The sequence below is a fragment of the Sturnus vulgaris genome, chromosome 1 (genome assembly GCF_052056855.1).
Source record: "Sturnus vulgaris isolate bStuVul1 chromosome 1, bStuVul1.hap1, whole genome shotgun sequence".
NCBI classification, from domain to species: domain Eukaryota; kingdom Metazoa; phylum Chordata; class Aves; order Passeriformes; family Sturnidae; genus Sturnus; species Sturnus vulgaris.
The window spans coordinates 151,497,378-151,512,832 of NC_142243.1; the positions used below are offsets into that span (position 1 = coordinate 151,497,378).

General features: G+C 41.7%; 1 protein-coding gene and 1 long non-coding RNA gene across 2 annotated transcripts; one reads left to right on the plus strand and one right to left on the minus strand.

Annotated features, from left to right (window-relative positions):
• The first annotated feature begins 84 nt into the window (after positions 1-84).
• LOC148225591 (uncharacterized) lies at positions 85-7,228 on the plus strand. The gene is made up of 2 exons (XR_015804904.1): positions 85-2,493; positions 6,408-7,228. It is a non-coding gene; the product is annotated as an uncharacterized LOC148225591 (long non-coding RNA).
• A 3,058-nt stretch (positions 7,229-10,286) lies between these two features.
• Positions 10,287-12,811, minus strand: LOC148225592 (uncharacterized). The gene has a single exon (XM_088168274.1). The coding sequence runs from the start codon at positions 12,008-12,010 to the stop codon at positions 11,006-11,008; it is 1,005 nt and encodes a 334-aa protein (XP_088024400.1). The 5' UTR covers positions 12,011-12,811; the 3' UTR covers positions 10,287-11,005.
• Between the last annotated feature and the right edge of the window lie 2,644 nt (positions 12,812-15,455).

Below are 15,455 nucleotides of genomic sequence, written 5' to 3' on the forward strand. Positions count from 1 at the left end.
CATAGGATTAAAACACTTTTCCATGCCCACAGCAACCCACAGCTATTGTCTATGAGGTTAATGGGACTATCTTTATCAAAGATGACAACCATCAGACAGAAAATACCCCCTTGGAGGACCTATGAGTCTGTTTTTTCCTGAGGTGCAGTTAGGATGTGAAAGAGAGCCTTCAAAATACTTTTCAGAGTACATTTTTCAATCTGCTTTCATGGGTTTGTTCACATTCCAAATCAAAATTCCTAGAGAGTTACTTGGAATACAGGCAGATAGGTTTAATCCCTTCACCTCTTCACCTGGAGAGAGCATTACACTTAAAAAAAAAAAAAAAAAGTCCATGTTTTAGTGACAACAGCCATGTGGCAGAACAGGTGCTTTCATTTGCAGACTCAGAGTTGTTTATCCAGGACTCCTAAACATCAGCTTTTTACAACACTCAAGGCTGTGTCCTGCTTTGGGCTCCAAATTACAAGAATAAAGTGGCTGAGCTGGGCATTATTCAGAGAGCTGGATGAATGCTCAAAAGTTAGGAAAACATAACCTAAGCAAACAGATTGAAAGGAATGGATTGTTTAGCCTAGCAAAGAGGAAATTGAGGGTGGACATGGCAGAAATCCTGAAATATGTAGGAGGTTGCTGAAAGGAGAAAGGCAGTAGATTTTCCTGCATACCCATCTGGGTTAGGTCAACAAGCAGTGGGTTTCAGCTGTCTCAAGGGAGATAAACTGTCAGAGTAAAAACAGAAAGAAATAGTCATGAAATATTTATTCTTGAAAATATAGATTGAGGGGGGGTGGGAGTTAGAATTTGAAAAAGCTTTACTAGAACAGATTTGTATGGAGCAGAAACATGGACTAGGTGGGAGTCTCTAAAAGTCCATTAAACCCTGTGATTTTCTGTGATTCACCACACAGCTGTGGCTCCCTGGTTATAACTTTGTCCCTTTATTGACTGCAGTGGCAAACATCAAATTGTTTGTCAGCTTAGTTATTGCAGAGACAGCAGTGATGGTACCAGTGAGTCAGTTCTGGATGGGTTTCCAGGTATGTCCTTTATGACACTTGGACTCAGAGCTCTTTTTCCCCATTTTATTTCAAGAGTTAGGAAGAATTGGTGGTTACCTACTTTTGCATGCAATGAGACTGAAAGATTTCAGAGCACATTTGTGTTTGGAGCAACCTGAGTCCAACAGCTTCCAGTTTCTGAAGGTTTGCTTTCTTTACTGTTGAGCACACTCACTTTAACTCACGTGTCTAAATGCTCAAGAACTATAAGATCATCTCGACCATTCTTATTTAATCTTTCCTTCTACTGAGACAAATCAAATCTGTTTGCTGAGATACACTCAACCTTTTCCCTTTGGTTCTAGGGAAGGGGAGCAGCACTTATTTTAGCATGACATAAAAATAATTTTTCCAGAAAATTGTTAAGAACATGAACTTGGTCTGTTCAGCCTCCAGAAGAGGAGACTGAGGGGAGATCTCATTGCAGTTACAATTCCTTGTGAGGGGAAGAGGAGGGGCAGGCACTGATCTCTTCTCTCTGGTGACAGTGACAGGACTTGAGGAAATGGCATGAAGTTGTGTCCAGGAGGTGCAGGATGGATATTAGGAAAAGGTTCTTCCCCTAAAGGGTGTTTGGGCACTGGAACAGGCTCCCGAGGGGTCACAGCCCCAAGCCTGACAGAGTAAAAAGAAGTGTTTGGACAACACTCTCAGGCACATGGTGGGATTGTTGGGAATGGTTCTGTGCAGGGCCAGGAGCTGGACTCGATGATCCTGTGTGTCCCTTTGTACCCAGCAGATGCTGTGGTTCTGTGATTAGCAGTACCAGTCCTTAAAAAGAAGAGTTGAACCAGTTTTAGTGGCTTTTCTTTAGAGCATTGTGAATCTTTTCATGTCAGCAATTTGCTTTGCTTTGCTTTGTCATATTTGTCCTCCTTGAGATCCACAGGGTTGTTTTCATTAATGAATCCAGAGTGAAAAGAGAGCTGCTGTATTGATCAATAGCCGAAGGAAATAAATCTCTGCTCTTTCCTGCAAATGTGCTGCTGCATGATGCATTTTCCTTGGGAAAGTTTTATTCCTGACAGAAGCCAGCCATCTACTGGAGTGCTGCTGCAATAACCCTGCAGGACACAGCCACTTGCTGATGTTTGAAAAACTAAAACCCCCTTTTTTTTCTTCAAACTTCATGAAAAATAAGCAAATTGGTAAAAAAAAAAATTGGGAAACTATGCACAGATACCTTAAAAATAGACCATTAGACAGATGCTAAATGCTGATGGAGGTGAAAATATTTATGATGAGCAAATGGAGCACAAAATGTTAAGCACAGATACAGCATCTATCTGCATGTTGAAAACCTGACCAATGACACCAGAGTGATGAGCAGATCTTCGAAGGAGAAGGACTAGAACATCTCCCTGGAATGGAGCCCACCAAGAGGAGACAGCCACCGACATTCTGCCCACAGAAAGCCGAGCCACCTGAACAGGTTGTTTGCATAAAGGGGTACAGGATTTAACATGGGAAGAGCATTTCAAGATTTTGTAAAATTTAGGATGTAAGACCTTAAGGGGATTATGTAAATGTGCAAAATTAATTATGGGATGATTAGGGGAAGAATTGAAAGTAAGCAAAGGGAGGTACTAAGTTGAACTAGGGAGAAAAAAGTCAGGAAATAAAGGAGAAAGGAGCTGGATATGTGCTGCCATGTGACTGATGAGTTGACAGTGCAATACAATCTGTCCTACATCCTCATGAAATCCTACTTCCAGCTGTCCTCTCTATTCTAAATTCACATCTCAGTACCAGTGAGCTTCCAGGTGAGTTGGTTGGTGACTGGGATGAGAGATTTGGTGCCAGCACCTGGAGAACTCTGAGGTTCAGAGGCTGCTCATTGAGTAGGAGGGAGGTGGCAGCTGGTGAGATCCACATTGTGGATGTGTATTTCAATAGCAGCCTTCAATCCTGATCAGCTAGAGGGGAGGAGAGGATTGAACCATCTTTGTTCATGTTTCTATGAGTACTGGATGTGTTTGTGGGGATGTTGACCAAAAAAAAAAGAGTAATCTCTTTCTGCCGTGGTCTGTGTGTCTGGGCATGTGTGGAACCTGTAGAGAGAGAGAGAGTGTGTGTCTCTGTGTGTGTGTGTCTCTCTTACTAAGACCAGCGGGGAAATTATCAAAGTTTAAAATCACCCAAATGACTTCAGTGCATGTATTCAGTTTGCAAAAGTGACTGAAAGAGGAGGGAGGCAGGTGGAACAAACTGGTCACCATGTTTAGCTTGGAAACTAGGACTGTGCTTTTATCCTTTTCATGATGGAATCTGTAGCTCCTGCTCCCTTGCCTGTCTTTTCTACTTGCCACCAGAGTCAGGTGGAGAAGGGCTCATGTTATCTCATCCCTGAACACTCTGCCCTTTACCCCTAACTTCGAGTTGACTTTTAGTAATGCTGTAGGAAGTGATATCTCAGAAGCAAAAGGCTGAATATAGTGCTTCAAGGCAAAGCTGATTAACATCTTTCCTTGGGCAGAGAGGTGTATCCCGTTAGCTAATGGGGCTGAAATAATAATGACTTGCTTAATAGGCTCTGGCAGTAACCTGCTGCAGCACTGCTTAGAAATGACAGCTTGATGATAGGACAAACTGGTTGATTTACCAAGTGAATTACCTTTGGAAGTGCACCCAGACCTCAAACTGTGATTTTTAACTTAACACCAAAGTTTGCTTCCCACCCACACAATGCTGGCTTGCTTACATTTTCATTACCTTCTTCTGACACATCTCTAAAATGAAAAAAACATGGACAGAGGAAACGTGATGATGGAAAAGCATTAATTGAATTAGAAGCATAAAAATGCATGCTCAATATCAAGAGGAAAAACAAAAAAAAAATCTTCCACACCTCTGTTCCTAATACAGCAGTCTTGGTTTGTTGGGACCAAGAAGTTATTAAAGTGCTTGGCTTTGTTTCCTTCTGGCCCTGATGCAGAGGTTGCTCTGCTGGTTGGGTACATGTGGCACTTAGGGACAAGGTGTAATGGTGGACTTGGCAGGTCTGGGTTGATGTTGTGTTGGATTAGCTTCAAGGTCTTTTCTGACCTAAATGGTTTTGTGATTCTCTGAATAGACCATGAATTATCACTGGAAATTGTATTTAGGGAAGAGTGTCAGGAATTCTCTCTGTGCATCCAGTGGCATTGGTGTGGCCACTGGGACTTTTCATAGATGGCAAAAGACACAGCTAAGAAGTGGCATCTGAGGAGACAGTAAATACACAGCATGATCCCTTAACATCCACGTGGACATCCTGGAACAGCTCTGGAGTGTTCTGGGTGTACCTGACATCCCCAGGAGCTGCTGCCGTGGAGAGCCCCGAGGGGAGCAGCTGTTCCTGAGAAGCTGCAGCCCAGGAGAGGGCCCAGCCTGGGGCAGGGAGGAGGGAGGAGTGTCCCAGAGGGGCTGAGAGGGACTGACTGCAGCCCTGTCCCCACCCCTGTGCCCCATGTGGCAGAGGAGACAGGAGAGAAGGGGAGGAGGGGGACTGGGAAGGACCCCTGGGAGGAGAGAAGGTGTTGTTTGAATATTTGTGCCTTTGTCTCACTGTCAGAATCTATTTTTATGTTGTTTGTTCGTTTGTTTGTTTGTTTTCCTGTTTCAAATCTATTTTGCCCTTGGCAGTAATTGGTAAGGGATTTTCCTTTCCTTACCTCAGTGGACAAAATAGAAATGCAAATAAACAGTAAAAAGCTCCACCCAAACGTTGATTTTGCAGCAAATTATCAACAAGAATACCACACTTCCTTCTCCACTGAGTAATTAATCATCAAGCAACAACTTTGCAGTAATTTTTCCCCCATATTCTCATGCTAAGTCTGCACCTACATTTTAAAATATGCAGCCTAGATGAAACAACCACAAGCCAGGTAAGTCAGCCAAGTCACCTGAAGCTGGTGTTGTAGAGAGGATGGAGCTCACACAACCTGAGTGAATCCCACCTAGGACATTCTGGGGTTTGCTTTTCAGGTGTTTTAGTGCCTCCAGTCTGAGCTATCTCTCCCTGTGTATTTGACTCATCTCTAACGTACAGTGCAGTATATCCAGAATAAACCCCTGTCAGGTGTCTGTCAGGAGCTGGATAAGTGTGACTGCAGGAGGCCTAAATAAAAAGGTTACCTTAGAAATTCACTCAAGTGCTGCTGATTGATTCCCATCAACTACAAGCCACACAAATAGCCTTGGTTATTACACCAAGGCTTCTTGTACTCTTTGCTCATCTCAACTTTACTGGACTTCTTGCTCTGAAAACGTGGCTGATGCTTGCATGCTGTTTTCTGTTCCTTACCGGACCAGGAACACTTAGAGGGCCTTTCATAGCTTCTGTCCCTCTTTTCACCAAGAATTAGCAGGAAAATAAATTTGAGGAGTAAAAAGGCACTGTGTGTTTTGTACCTCTAACAGCTCGTTTGGGTTTGCTTCTAGGTTTAGCTGGTGGCTCCACACATCCTTTATTTTAACTGAGCCAATTTCAACTTCCACTGTTACAATAAATTTCAAGAGATAGAAGTGTCAGCAAGCTGCCTGGGTAGAAGACAATGTATTCAAGGAACAAAGTTGAAAGTACTCCCTGCTAATGATTTTTGAGCACTGCTCCTTTTATTGACATTCCTGCTGCAATTGCCTGAAAGCATGTCACCACCAGGGCCTCGGTGAATATTCAGAGGAAGATATTATGTTTAAAATCATGTCTCTCACGCACTGAAAATTAAGGCCACCTGTTGGTACAAGCATCCTGAGAGCATTAGCACATGGATCTCAAAGGCAAACCCAGTGCCAGCTCGTTCCTGAAATTGTAAGGCTGTTCTCCTTAGTTTAGTGTGCACAGGTTACAGGAGCAATCAGAGCCAGTGTTTGTTGTATCCCAGCCCCACACTGATAACTAGAAATCTCAATTTAGAAGGTTTTTGTCTCAATAGCAGGTTTTCCCCTCCTGCTTCTAGTTACTGAGCTCTTCTGGAAAGAACCCTATGTCTTCTTAAACTGGAAGTCAGTCAGTGCCAGCAGGATCACAGATTCCAGAGTGGGATCCTGCTCCCTGTGATTCACCCCAGAGAAGTGCATGGACAGAACCTGGTGCAGTGTCTTTGATTCATTATTAGTGGGCCTGAATCAGACTCCTCCAGACTGGCAACTGTGTTGTCATTTCCTGTAAACCTCCATAAAATCCATATGGCAATCCCATAAAATGTAAAGGCAATTACAAAGAGAATCCAATAATAACCAATAATAAAGATTTTTAAAAATCCTTTTTTTTATAAAGAAGTGTGCTCTTTCATGTTCTCACCTCTAAAAGCTTTCTGAATCTTTTCTGAATCTCTTCTCTGTTGTTTTCCCTCCATCCAGGACTGAGTTATCCTGTTGCTGACTGAAAGGAGAAAGAACTGCAAACAAATACACAGGCAGTGTCTTCAGGGACATTTCTACATGTAGTAGGGGACATCCAAGACATCCAAATTTGGCAATTTCATGGTGTGCCCATCTGTTACAAGTCGTGACTGGGGTCCAGTTATCTCTGGGATCCAGTTATCTCTTCACACTTCCAGTGAGGGACCATGTCTGGCTCTAGAGGTGGATGAATTAATCAAGAATTTACCCTTTTTTTCTCATCCCAGCAAGTGTTATCCTGCTGTTCTGTGAGGCCTGTAAGACTCTGTGGGGGTGGAAGGTGCTGTTTATGAAACATGTGCTATTCCTAAATTAGGTGATTGTGACATTAGTCTGTAACTTGCTCATGACTGATATGAAAACGCTCTCACTATGCCACTTGTCACTGTTTGTTGTGTCTGCCCACTACCTCTTCATTTTACATTGAGGCTAAAAAGTCTCTGGAGTGGAGACCATCTTTGTGTCCTGCTTTTTTACAGCCTAGGGGAAAGGGATAGAAACTGGTTTTGCACTACACAAATGAAATCACCCACTGGGTTCCTGAGTTGCACAAACATTGTAAGCAAGAGCAATAGAATATGCAATCAAAGAGGTTTTCTCTTGGAAAAACCTACTGAACAGAGACATGGATGTGAATCTCTAAAGCACATTTATTCATTTATTAAATTTATTTGTGTAAGAATGGATCCCCTCATTACTAAGTTGCTACATTTTTTTTCCTTTATACTCAATATTTGAGAACATATTTACAGATCAATTAAATGTCACTGATTGCATCATCCACAGTTCAAATACTGGTTTGAAGTTCCTGAGTCATTTTCTGATGTCAGTCTGAAGACAGAGCAACTGATTTGATTCAAGCAACTGATATTCCATGTACAACATTTAACTGGGAGCAGAGCTTAGTTCCCCTTCCATGATACCCACCTTGACATGGCCAAAGTTGAAAAAACATGGCCTTCTTTGCCCTAATCTTGCCTTTCCAATGGGATTCTTCTGAAATGGCATTTGGCCTCAGAATGTTATGTGTGCACAGCACTGCTTTTTCATTTCTCACTTCACACACTAGCAAGCATTAGGTAGCATTGAATCACACCTATTTTACTAGAAAAGGGCAATACTCTGGGAGCATCCTGGTATCATGTTTGTGTAAGTACCAGAGGTCCCCTGGTGCTCCCACACTGATCCAGTTTGATGTTATGGAAAACATGACTTTCATCACTTTTCACACTGAATAGATTTAAAACCACAGGCAAGCAGAAGAATGAACAGATCCAGAAGGGATCTGGATCAGGGAGGGGAGCAGCCAACACTGGACAGGCATTTCTAAGGCAAAGCCACGATTATTCTTCAGTCTCAGAAGTCTGAGGATGGAGCCAGGTTTTCCAAGTATTTGTAGCACGTCACAGAGCCCACTGTGACCCTTGGCACTTCAACGCAGTAGTTTACTGCCTTTAGAGTCTAATTTAGATACACTTCAGCATGACAGAAGCCCAACCAGTGAAGAGAATTAATGTGTGCTTCCCTGTCCTCATCTCCTTCATGCTGACTCAAGCACCACTGAAACAACTCACTAAATCCAGCCTGATGTAGATCCCAGTAGAACACTCATCTTTGGGGGGAATTTTCAATGTTAAATTCACTGTTTCACATCATTGTGCTGCTGTTTGAGAAGCAGTGCCAGCATAAGAGGGTGGGGGGAGGTCTAGGCAGTGCAAAGAGTCAGGGCAGAATGCATTTAAATTGGACAGCAGCTGGAGTTAAAATGCTGAACCCAATTCTTACATCAATTTCTCAAGATTCAGCTTCTGCTAAATTATTTATATCTTATATTTTGTCCTTCTCCTTAAGAACGTTCTACAAACTACAGCTCAAACTTCTTGCCTGTCTCGTGGAAGGTAAATTTCCCAGAATTCAGATTAGTCCCCTGACATTTTTCCGGTAAGTGAAGATGCTCTTTGAAGCATTGGACAAAGAGCATGAAATTCCATGTAAAGTTGGATATTGAGTCCTGGAGATACCATTTCCTCAATGACCTTGCTATGCTGGAGATAGAGAAGTTTTTAGTCCCTTTTCCCAATCAAAAGTCTTCTACCAGTGCATCCAACAATAATTTGTCATTGCAGCCACAGGAGAAAGTTGGGACCTTTAAGTTCTTTTCAGTCTCATTGGCTGACATTTTTTAAAGCATCACCTAATCACTTGTTCCTTAAAAATTTGTTTTAAAGCATTTACTTGCATTAAAAGAGCTCAGTAAAAGAGTAGAGGAATAGAAAGTCATTCTGACACCTGTAGGGGCCATCCCACAGACAGGTGGAGGAGTTGTCCATCCTGGTTGAGTTGTCACTGTATTTCCAAGGCAGGAGACTCAACCAGGTGGCCTCAGACACCCATTTGAGGGACCTTCTTACATCATGGCTTAACAAAAGGCAGCAGCTTCTGAGGTGAGCCAGGCCCAGCCTAAGTCAGCTGCTCTCTCATGCCATCCCTCTTCTACTGAAAACTGCAAATCTTAGTAGCATCTTCTTTGGATATCCCATTAATGCTGTCTGGAATACTTTCTAGCTGAGAACATGTTAGATGCCAACAGAACACATGGGAATTGCAGTTTCACATTCACAATTTAGTAGCTACAGTGAGTCAGAGATGCAGTTGAGTTTATTAGTTAAATTATTATTTCTCCTGACTGCCCAGCTATCACAAGGAGGACATACCTCTCATATTTTTTTTAAATTCCTGACTTAACATCTCTTTTTAATTCCAAGTTATGTGTTCAACTACTACAAAAGTCCTTATTCACCTTGAATTATCTGGTCTGCATAGTTGTGAGCCCTCATTCCCCAGGTATTCTCAGCACAGAAAATTGACAGATAAAGGTGGTGACAAGTCACAGGGTGACTGATTTGTATAAATACAGCTACTGCTGCTGTGACAGGCCTGGGCAGAGTTTCAATCCTGGCAATGTCTGCTTTCTCTTCAGCAAGAAACACTCAAGAACAAATTCCAAAAGAATCTCTGGCTTGTGGAGTTTCTCTTACTAAGAGAGCAATCAGGAAATAATCCAAAAAAAGTTTAACATTTTCTGATATTGTTGGAATGCAGAAGAATACTTAAATATTTTTCAAGCCCTTGTCTGCTCTGTCTTCTTTTCTCATCTCCCACCAACACCAGAATCTTTAAAGGCTGAGTTCTGCTGCTTCTACCCATCTTCTGTTTTCCTAGACATCCATGTATTTTTACCAACTCCTGAGTTTTTAATGGCAAGTCTCACCATCATTTCTTTTTAAGTCTCAGGTTCTAAGATAATTTGTCCACCTTTAACAAAAACAAACCAAGAAACCAAAGAAGTGAACTATCATTGAACATCCTAATTCTTGCTGTAAAAATCATTTCTAAAACAGTTTTTATTGCATGTTAATCTTACTAATAATAGTTACACCATGTTAGAATCTCTGCCAAATTGTCATAATACATATCTTAAACCCCATGAAATAGGTTCTGCTCCCTAAAAAGATTCTAAGGGGGACTAGGTCGAAACTTCATACGCTTGGTTTATTCCATATTTCACGTAAACCCCAAATTCAATCTTTAAAAGATGACTAAGATCTTAAAAAGCGACCGAAGGTGAAAAGGTAAAAAAGGCAACACAAAAAATATTTGGATGAGCTGTTTCTCCATCTACCAAGAAATTGTGAAACAGCAAATGGAAGCCTGAAGAAACCAAGAGAAATAAGCCTCTGCTGCTTTTTGAAGAATTCACGAATATCTTGGCATGAGCTGAAAGACAAGGAAGAAGAATCAGTGCAAAGTAAAAAGCTGCATTTATTGTACCTTTTTGCACTACATTGCTTAGTTAGTAGTCCTGCAAGTGGACAACTGAAAAGATAAACCATACAATATGAGAAAATTGAGATTGAAGGACATTACAGATCATCCAGCCCTTGTGTGTGAATGAAGGATTAATTCATCTGAAAACATCCTTGGCAGGTGTTTGCCTAATGCATTATTAAAAATTTCAGTGACAGAGATTCCCATCTTGGTAAATAATATTCTTCAGTGTTTGTTGTCCTTAAAAGTTTTTCTCCTTTTCTGACTTGAATGTCTCTTTCTAAGCTTACACCAATTATTTTTTGTTCTGCCAACAGTATATATGAAGAATTTTAATCTTGTCTTTCTGAAACAAACTTGCCACAGCTGTGAGTGCAAGGGCAGTATTCTCAGGAGCAGAAACCCCAGACACAGTATTTTCTAGGTTCCTGTTTTCATCTTGATCCCTCCACCCAGTCCACATCAAGATTCTTCTGCATGGTCCATGAGTCTTGAAAAGTTATACTCCGTTCTGGGCTCAGGATTTCCAAGGCCTTTCTAGTGTTGAGCAGAGTAGAAGCTTATTTTCTCTGAGCCACTTGTTTGAGCACCTCAGAAATGACAGAGTTGTTCAACAGCACCACCTTATTTTTACTTGGTGGATTAGTAATGTCTCCACACCCTCTTCTGAAGACTTCTATCTAAGCAGTCAGTCTAAACCACCTTGCTGGGTATCTGTGCTGTGACACTCAGTCATCATCCACCTGGATGATGTCTCCCAAGGCCATCCTTCGAAGAGAGTGCCTCCTCACTATAGAGGCTTCATCCATTTCCCTTTGCTTTGCTCCTCGTTCCTTCTGCTTTTTGGACACGTTTTCAATGAGCTTGCTGGCATCACTGAGGGTTTTTTGTGTCCTCTGACCTGCAGTTTGCTTCGTGCCTTCTCCCACACTTGGCTCTGTGGCCTTTAAGGGTTTGTTTTTCCCGGTGTCTTCCTGCTGCTCTTTCACGTGTTTTAATCTGAATCGGCGCCTAGAAGCGTTTTGGCCGGGATCAGGGATGCTGTCAGGGCTGCTGGACTCGCCCTGCACATCAGACACCTGGACAAGGGGGATTGGTGGCTTGCAGAGTGTCCTGGGAGCCTCCTCAGCACCTGCCTGTTTAGTCGACTTAGAGGTTGTCTCTGAAGGCAAAATAATTTGGATTTCTCCAAGGGGTTTGCTGCTTTTAGGGGGTAGGAGATCATCTTTGTTCTCCAGAGCAGCCTTCTCATTCAGCTTTATCTTTTGGAGGTTTCCCAGCTCCCCCTGAGCCAGATTCTTTACCCGTTTCACATGGGGTTCATTGTGGATGGAGTTGATCACCATCAGCTTCTGGGCAGCCATTTGGGCTTCTCTCTGGATGCTCATAATCTGTTGGAGCTGGGCTTCTTTTACTTCCACAGGGATCTCCAGAGGAGCCAACTTCACTGGTCTCTTCAGGGTAATGCTCTCTGTGCCATACAACTCATTTGCACGATGCAGGCTGGGAGACAAAGCTCCCTCATTTTTCACCTTTTCTGGACACAATTTTTTCTCTCCCTGGCATAGCTTCTTCTCTGAAATCCTTGGAGAAGGAGGCTGGAAACCAAGGTTTCTAGGATCACTTCCTGGCTTCCCTCCTGCCAGGAGGAGAACTGGATTTTTCTCAGGCTGCAAGTTCACAATCGTGACTTCACTGACAGTGCAGTTATACTTGGGATTTTCTTCAGCCATTGGGGCACTCTGAAAGGAAACAAATATATGTGGAGATCACTCTCTTATATTGTTTTAATCCTCAGTTATGTTTTTATGCAATGTTTGGAAGTTTGAAAAGAGTGAAAACTTGGTGTCCCATGATGTGTACTCCTCTTAACCTTAAATCCTAATCACTGTGCTCCTTAAACTGACTTGCCCCAGGGTAATCCAAAATAAAGGGCAAATTTTGTTTCCATATCTAGAGAATAAATTAGCCTGACAGCTGAGGAATCAGGGCTTGTCTCCTCCATGTCTGTCACCAGTGCAACTCAAACATTCATTCCTCTTCCTACTCTGTCCCAAATATTGTGTCCTTTCTAGGCAGTGAGTAGGGCCAGACTGCACATTGCACTCACTGATTTAAAGCAAGTTTAGGGCCTCTAAAGAAGATGGAAAATACCAGAGGATAAATGTTAGTCTGGGGAAGCTGCTAGTCCAGGTTCAGGCATGGGTCCTTCTCTTTTCCTCTGACATTCTGTGATCTGGACTTTTGCATATACTGACATGTGCTTTACAGGGCAGAGTAAGTTCCTTCATTTCCACCAAAATTCTGCCTAGTTTCAGGAGGTACTTTTCCATAAAAAAGAGACCAACAAACTGATAATGATTTTGCTTGTGTCAATGGAAAATACCCTGAAACGTGCTAAGATTTGTTCAGGATACTGTGGATATTGTTCAGTTTCAAAAACTCACTTTCTGGGGTATTAACTAAAGACACTGCTAAATGGCAGATGGGGCCAACCTGAAGTTATTTACTTGCCCTTGTTCAGAGAAACTTTATGGCATGGTTGGGAAATAATATAAGAATCAATAACCAATAATCATTATCGTCAATGATATAAGAATCTCATGGCAAACAGGTCTTTGCTGTTCAACTTTCCATCCTGCACAGGCAGTGACAGACTCATGGGCAGCATCAGAAATGGGGTCTGTCCTTGCTTCTGCCCAACAAGGAACTCTTCTTCCCTAAGGTAACTTTTGCATTCCCACTCTGGTCTTTGTACACACTATACATTTTATGGGAGAGACATAAACAATATTCTTGGCTGTATCTCAATCTCAGATTTCTAGCCCTTATTATCACAAAGATATTTTATTAAATTATAATATTAACCTGATTTTCCACCTCCATAAAGAACATGAGTTCCTTTCATCTCATCTAATTAAGTCTGTTTTACTAATTCCTATTCACTGTTATTGGTGGGATTTTTTTTAAAATGCCCAAGCTTAGTATCATTGTGAATAAAAATGATACTCATCTTGCCCTTTCCATTTCTTTCTGTTTCCAGGAAAACATTTAAGGCTGTTCATGGCTCTGTAAATGTGAAGTGAAATAAAATAAACATAAATAAGCCCTTGTACTAAAATATAGGCATATAAAGCAATGGGACAGAATGAAAGCTCTAATGAAAATGGAGATATGGAAGGGGAAAGGAAAAGGCAAACAACGTAGTATCAATGCATTATCATTTTGGAAAAGATTTTGGTTAAAAAGACTTTTACTTGCCTTTAAAAATCTAGTACTCATCTAAAACCCAGCCACCTAGCCAGGCCTATAGAACAACCTGCGTAGATGATGTGTCTTTCTACCCATGACCATTTTTTGTTCTCATGCTGGTTTCAGACAATAGTGATTGGTTCATTCTCTGCTGCACTCTTCTGAGGAAAATTCAGACGTGTTAAGAAGGCTTGGAGAAATCTTACACACTACCTAAATCTGATTGGAGTCTTAATGTTAATACACTTAAACCCCATCCAAGGCCAATGTGCAAGATAAGCTACGTCCTCTGTTCCCATGCACACATTACTCAGTACCTTCCAGAAATGTCCATCTGCTAGTATATACTCCCACTTAAAATTTAATTAAGTAATTGGCCCAATCTTGTGTAGGTAATTGCTCTGTGCCCAAAATTCCCTTTGCAGTCAATGAGAGACCTATGTAAAGAATGACTGCTTCAGGTCCTCTGGATCAAAGTATTATGATAGTGGTATTATCAAAGGGACCACCAGCCTTTATTTAGAAACCACAGCCTTCATGTAATTTAAACCCTTTTCTTCCTGGTCTCAGCTTGCTGATCATTCTGATATAAACTGCACAGTAATGGGACAGAAGAAATAGAAGTGCCATAGTACATTACCACTATTTAACTAAATTTACAATATACCCAAATGGCAAATTGGCATGGAATGGTTTCAGATCTAGGAAACTTGGTGTCCCTTTTAAACAGGAATCTCATGTCCCTCTAAAGCTATCTTAGTATTCAGACTTAAGTCCCTAGAGACAGGTGCTTCTACTATTTTAAACTCATTTTGATTTCAGGAGTCTGCTCATTGCAGGGCAATAAACACTTGATTGTAGGCTAAAAGTGAGATTTGGAAGAGTCTTACAGAAACCTTGTATACCAACTTGATGACTGGATAAAGAGAAGGCATTGAGTTGAGGTTCCTTTCCAGTATTGGTCCTCACCTGTATTGTTCTACATCTGATGAAATCAGACAGATTCAAAGCAGCCTCAGGCACCCTGAGGTTTCCTATTGGCACACACCTGGCCAAAATGGGGAACCAAAGCAAGCCAAGCACATAGCATGAGTTTAGAGAACCTGACAACCAGCTGGACTTTAGCCAGGGAGTCAATCTGTCAGCAGGGAAAAGAAGCAGGTTGTTGTGCTGTCACAAAGCTCTGCAGGGCTTGAGCTCCAAACCACTACTTTAAGCACGTCACTTCCCCATATGGCTCCCAAATACTTCACCAATTCAGTCCTCTCGTGGATATACTTGCCAGGAGGTAATATTTGGTTGGTAGCATACATGATTATAGATATATCATGATTAAAGGGAATCCTTTAAAAATCTGAAAGTTTTCAAGGTCAGGTTGGATGGAGCTTTGAGAAATCTGGTCTAGCAAAGTTGTCCTTACCCATGGCAGAGGGGTTGGAATTATCTTTTCTTGAAGGTCACTTCCAACCCAAACCATCCTATGAATCTTCACTTCCTTTCAAAATCCCTGTTTTCTTAGTCACCCTCATGAGGTTTCCTCTCCTTGCTCAATGAAACCAAATTGATAGTACATTTCATAAGAGTTAAAAAAGAAAGCAAACAAGCTCACACACACACACACACACACACAAAACCACCACTCTAAATCCCAAACTCTTCCTACATAACAAGAAGCTTTAATCTCATTGCTACAGGATAATCTGTAGTGATAAGCAGATGTTACACAATTCTGATGCTTTTCCTTCCCATCATCACGTGTATCAACTGATTGCTGCAGTTCAAAGGGGAGGACAGAAATACCTAAGAAAGGAAGTTCACAGATCAAATCCTCTAGCTTATCTGGCTGAAAGCTTCTCCCAGAGTGGATTTTATTTTAGTTCAGTTCCAAAATAAACACCAAGCCTTCAGTGTGCTTTAATTCTCCAT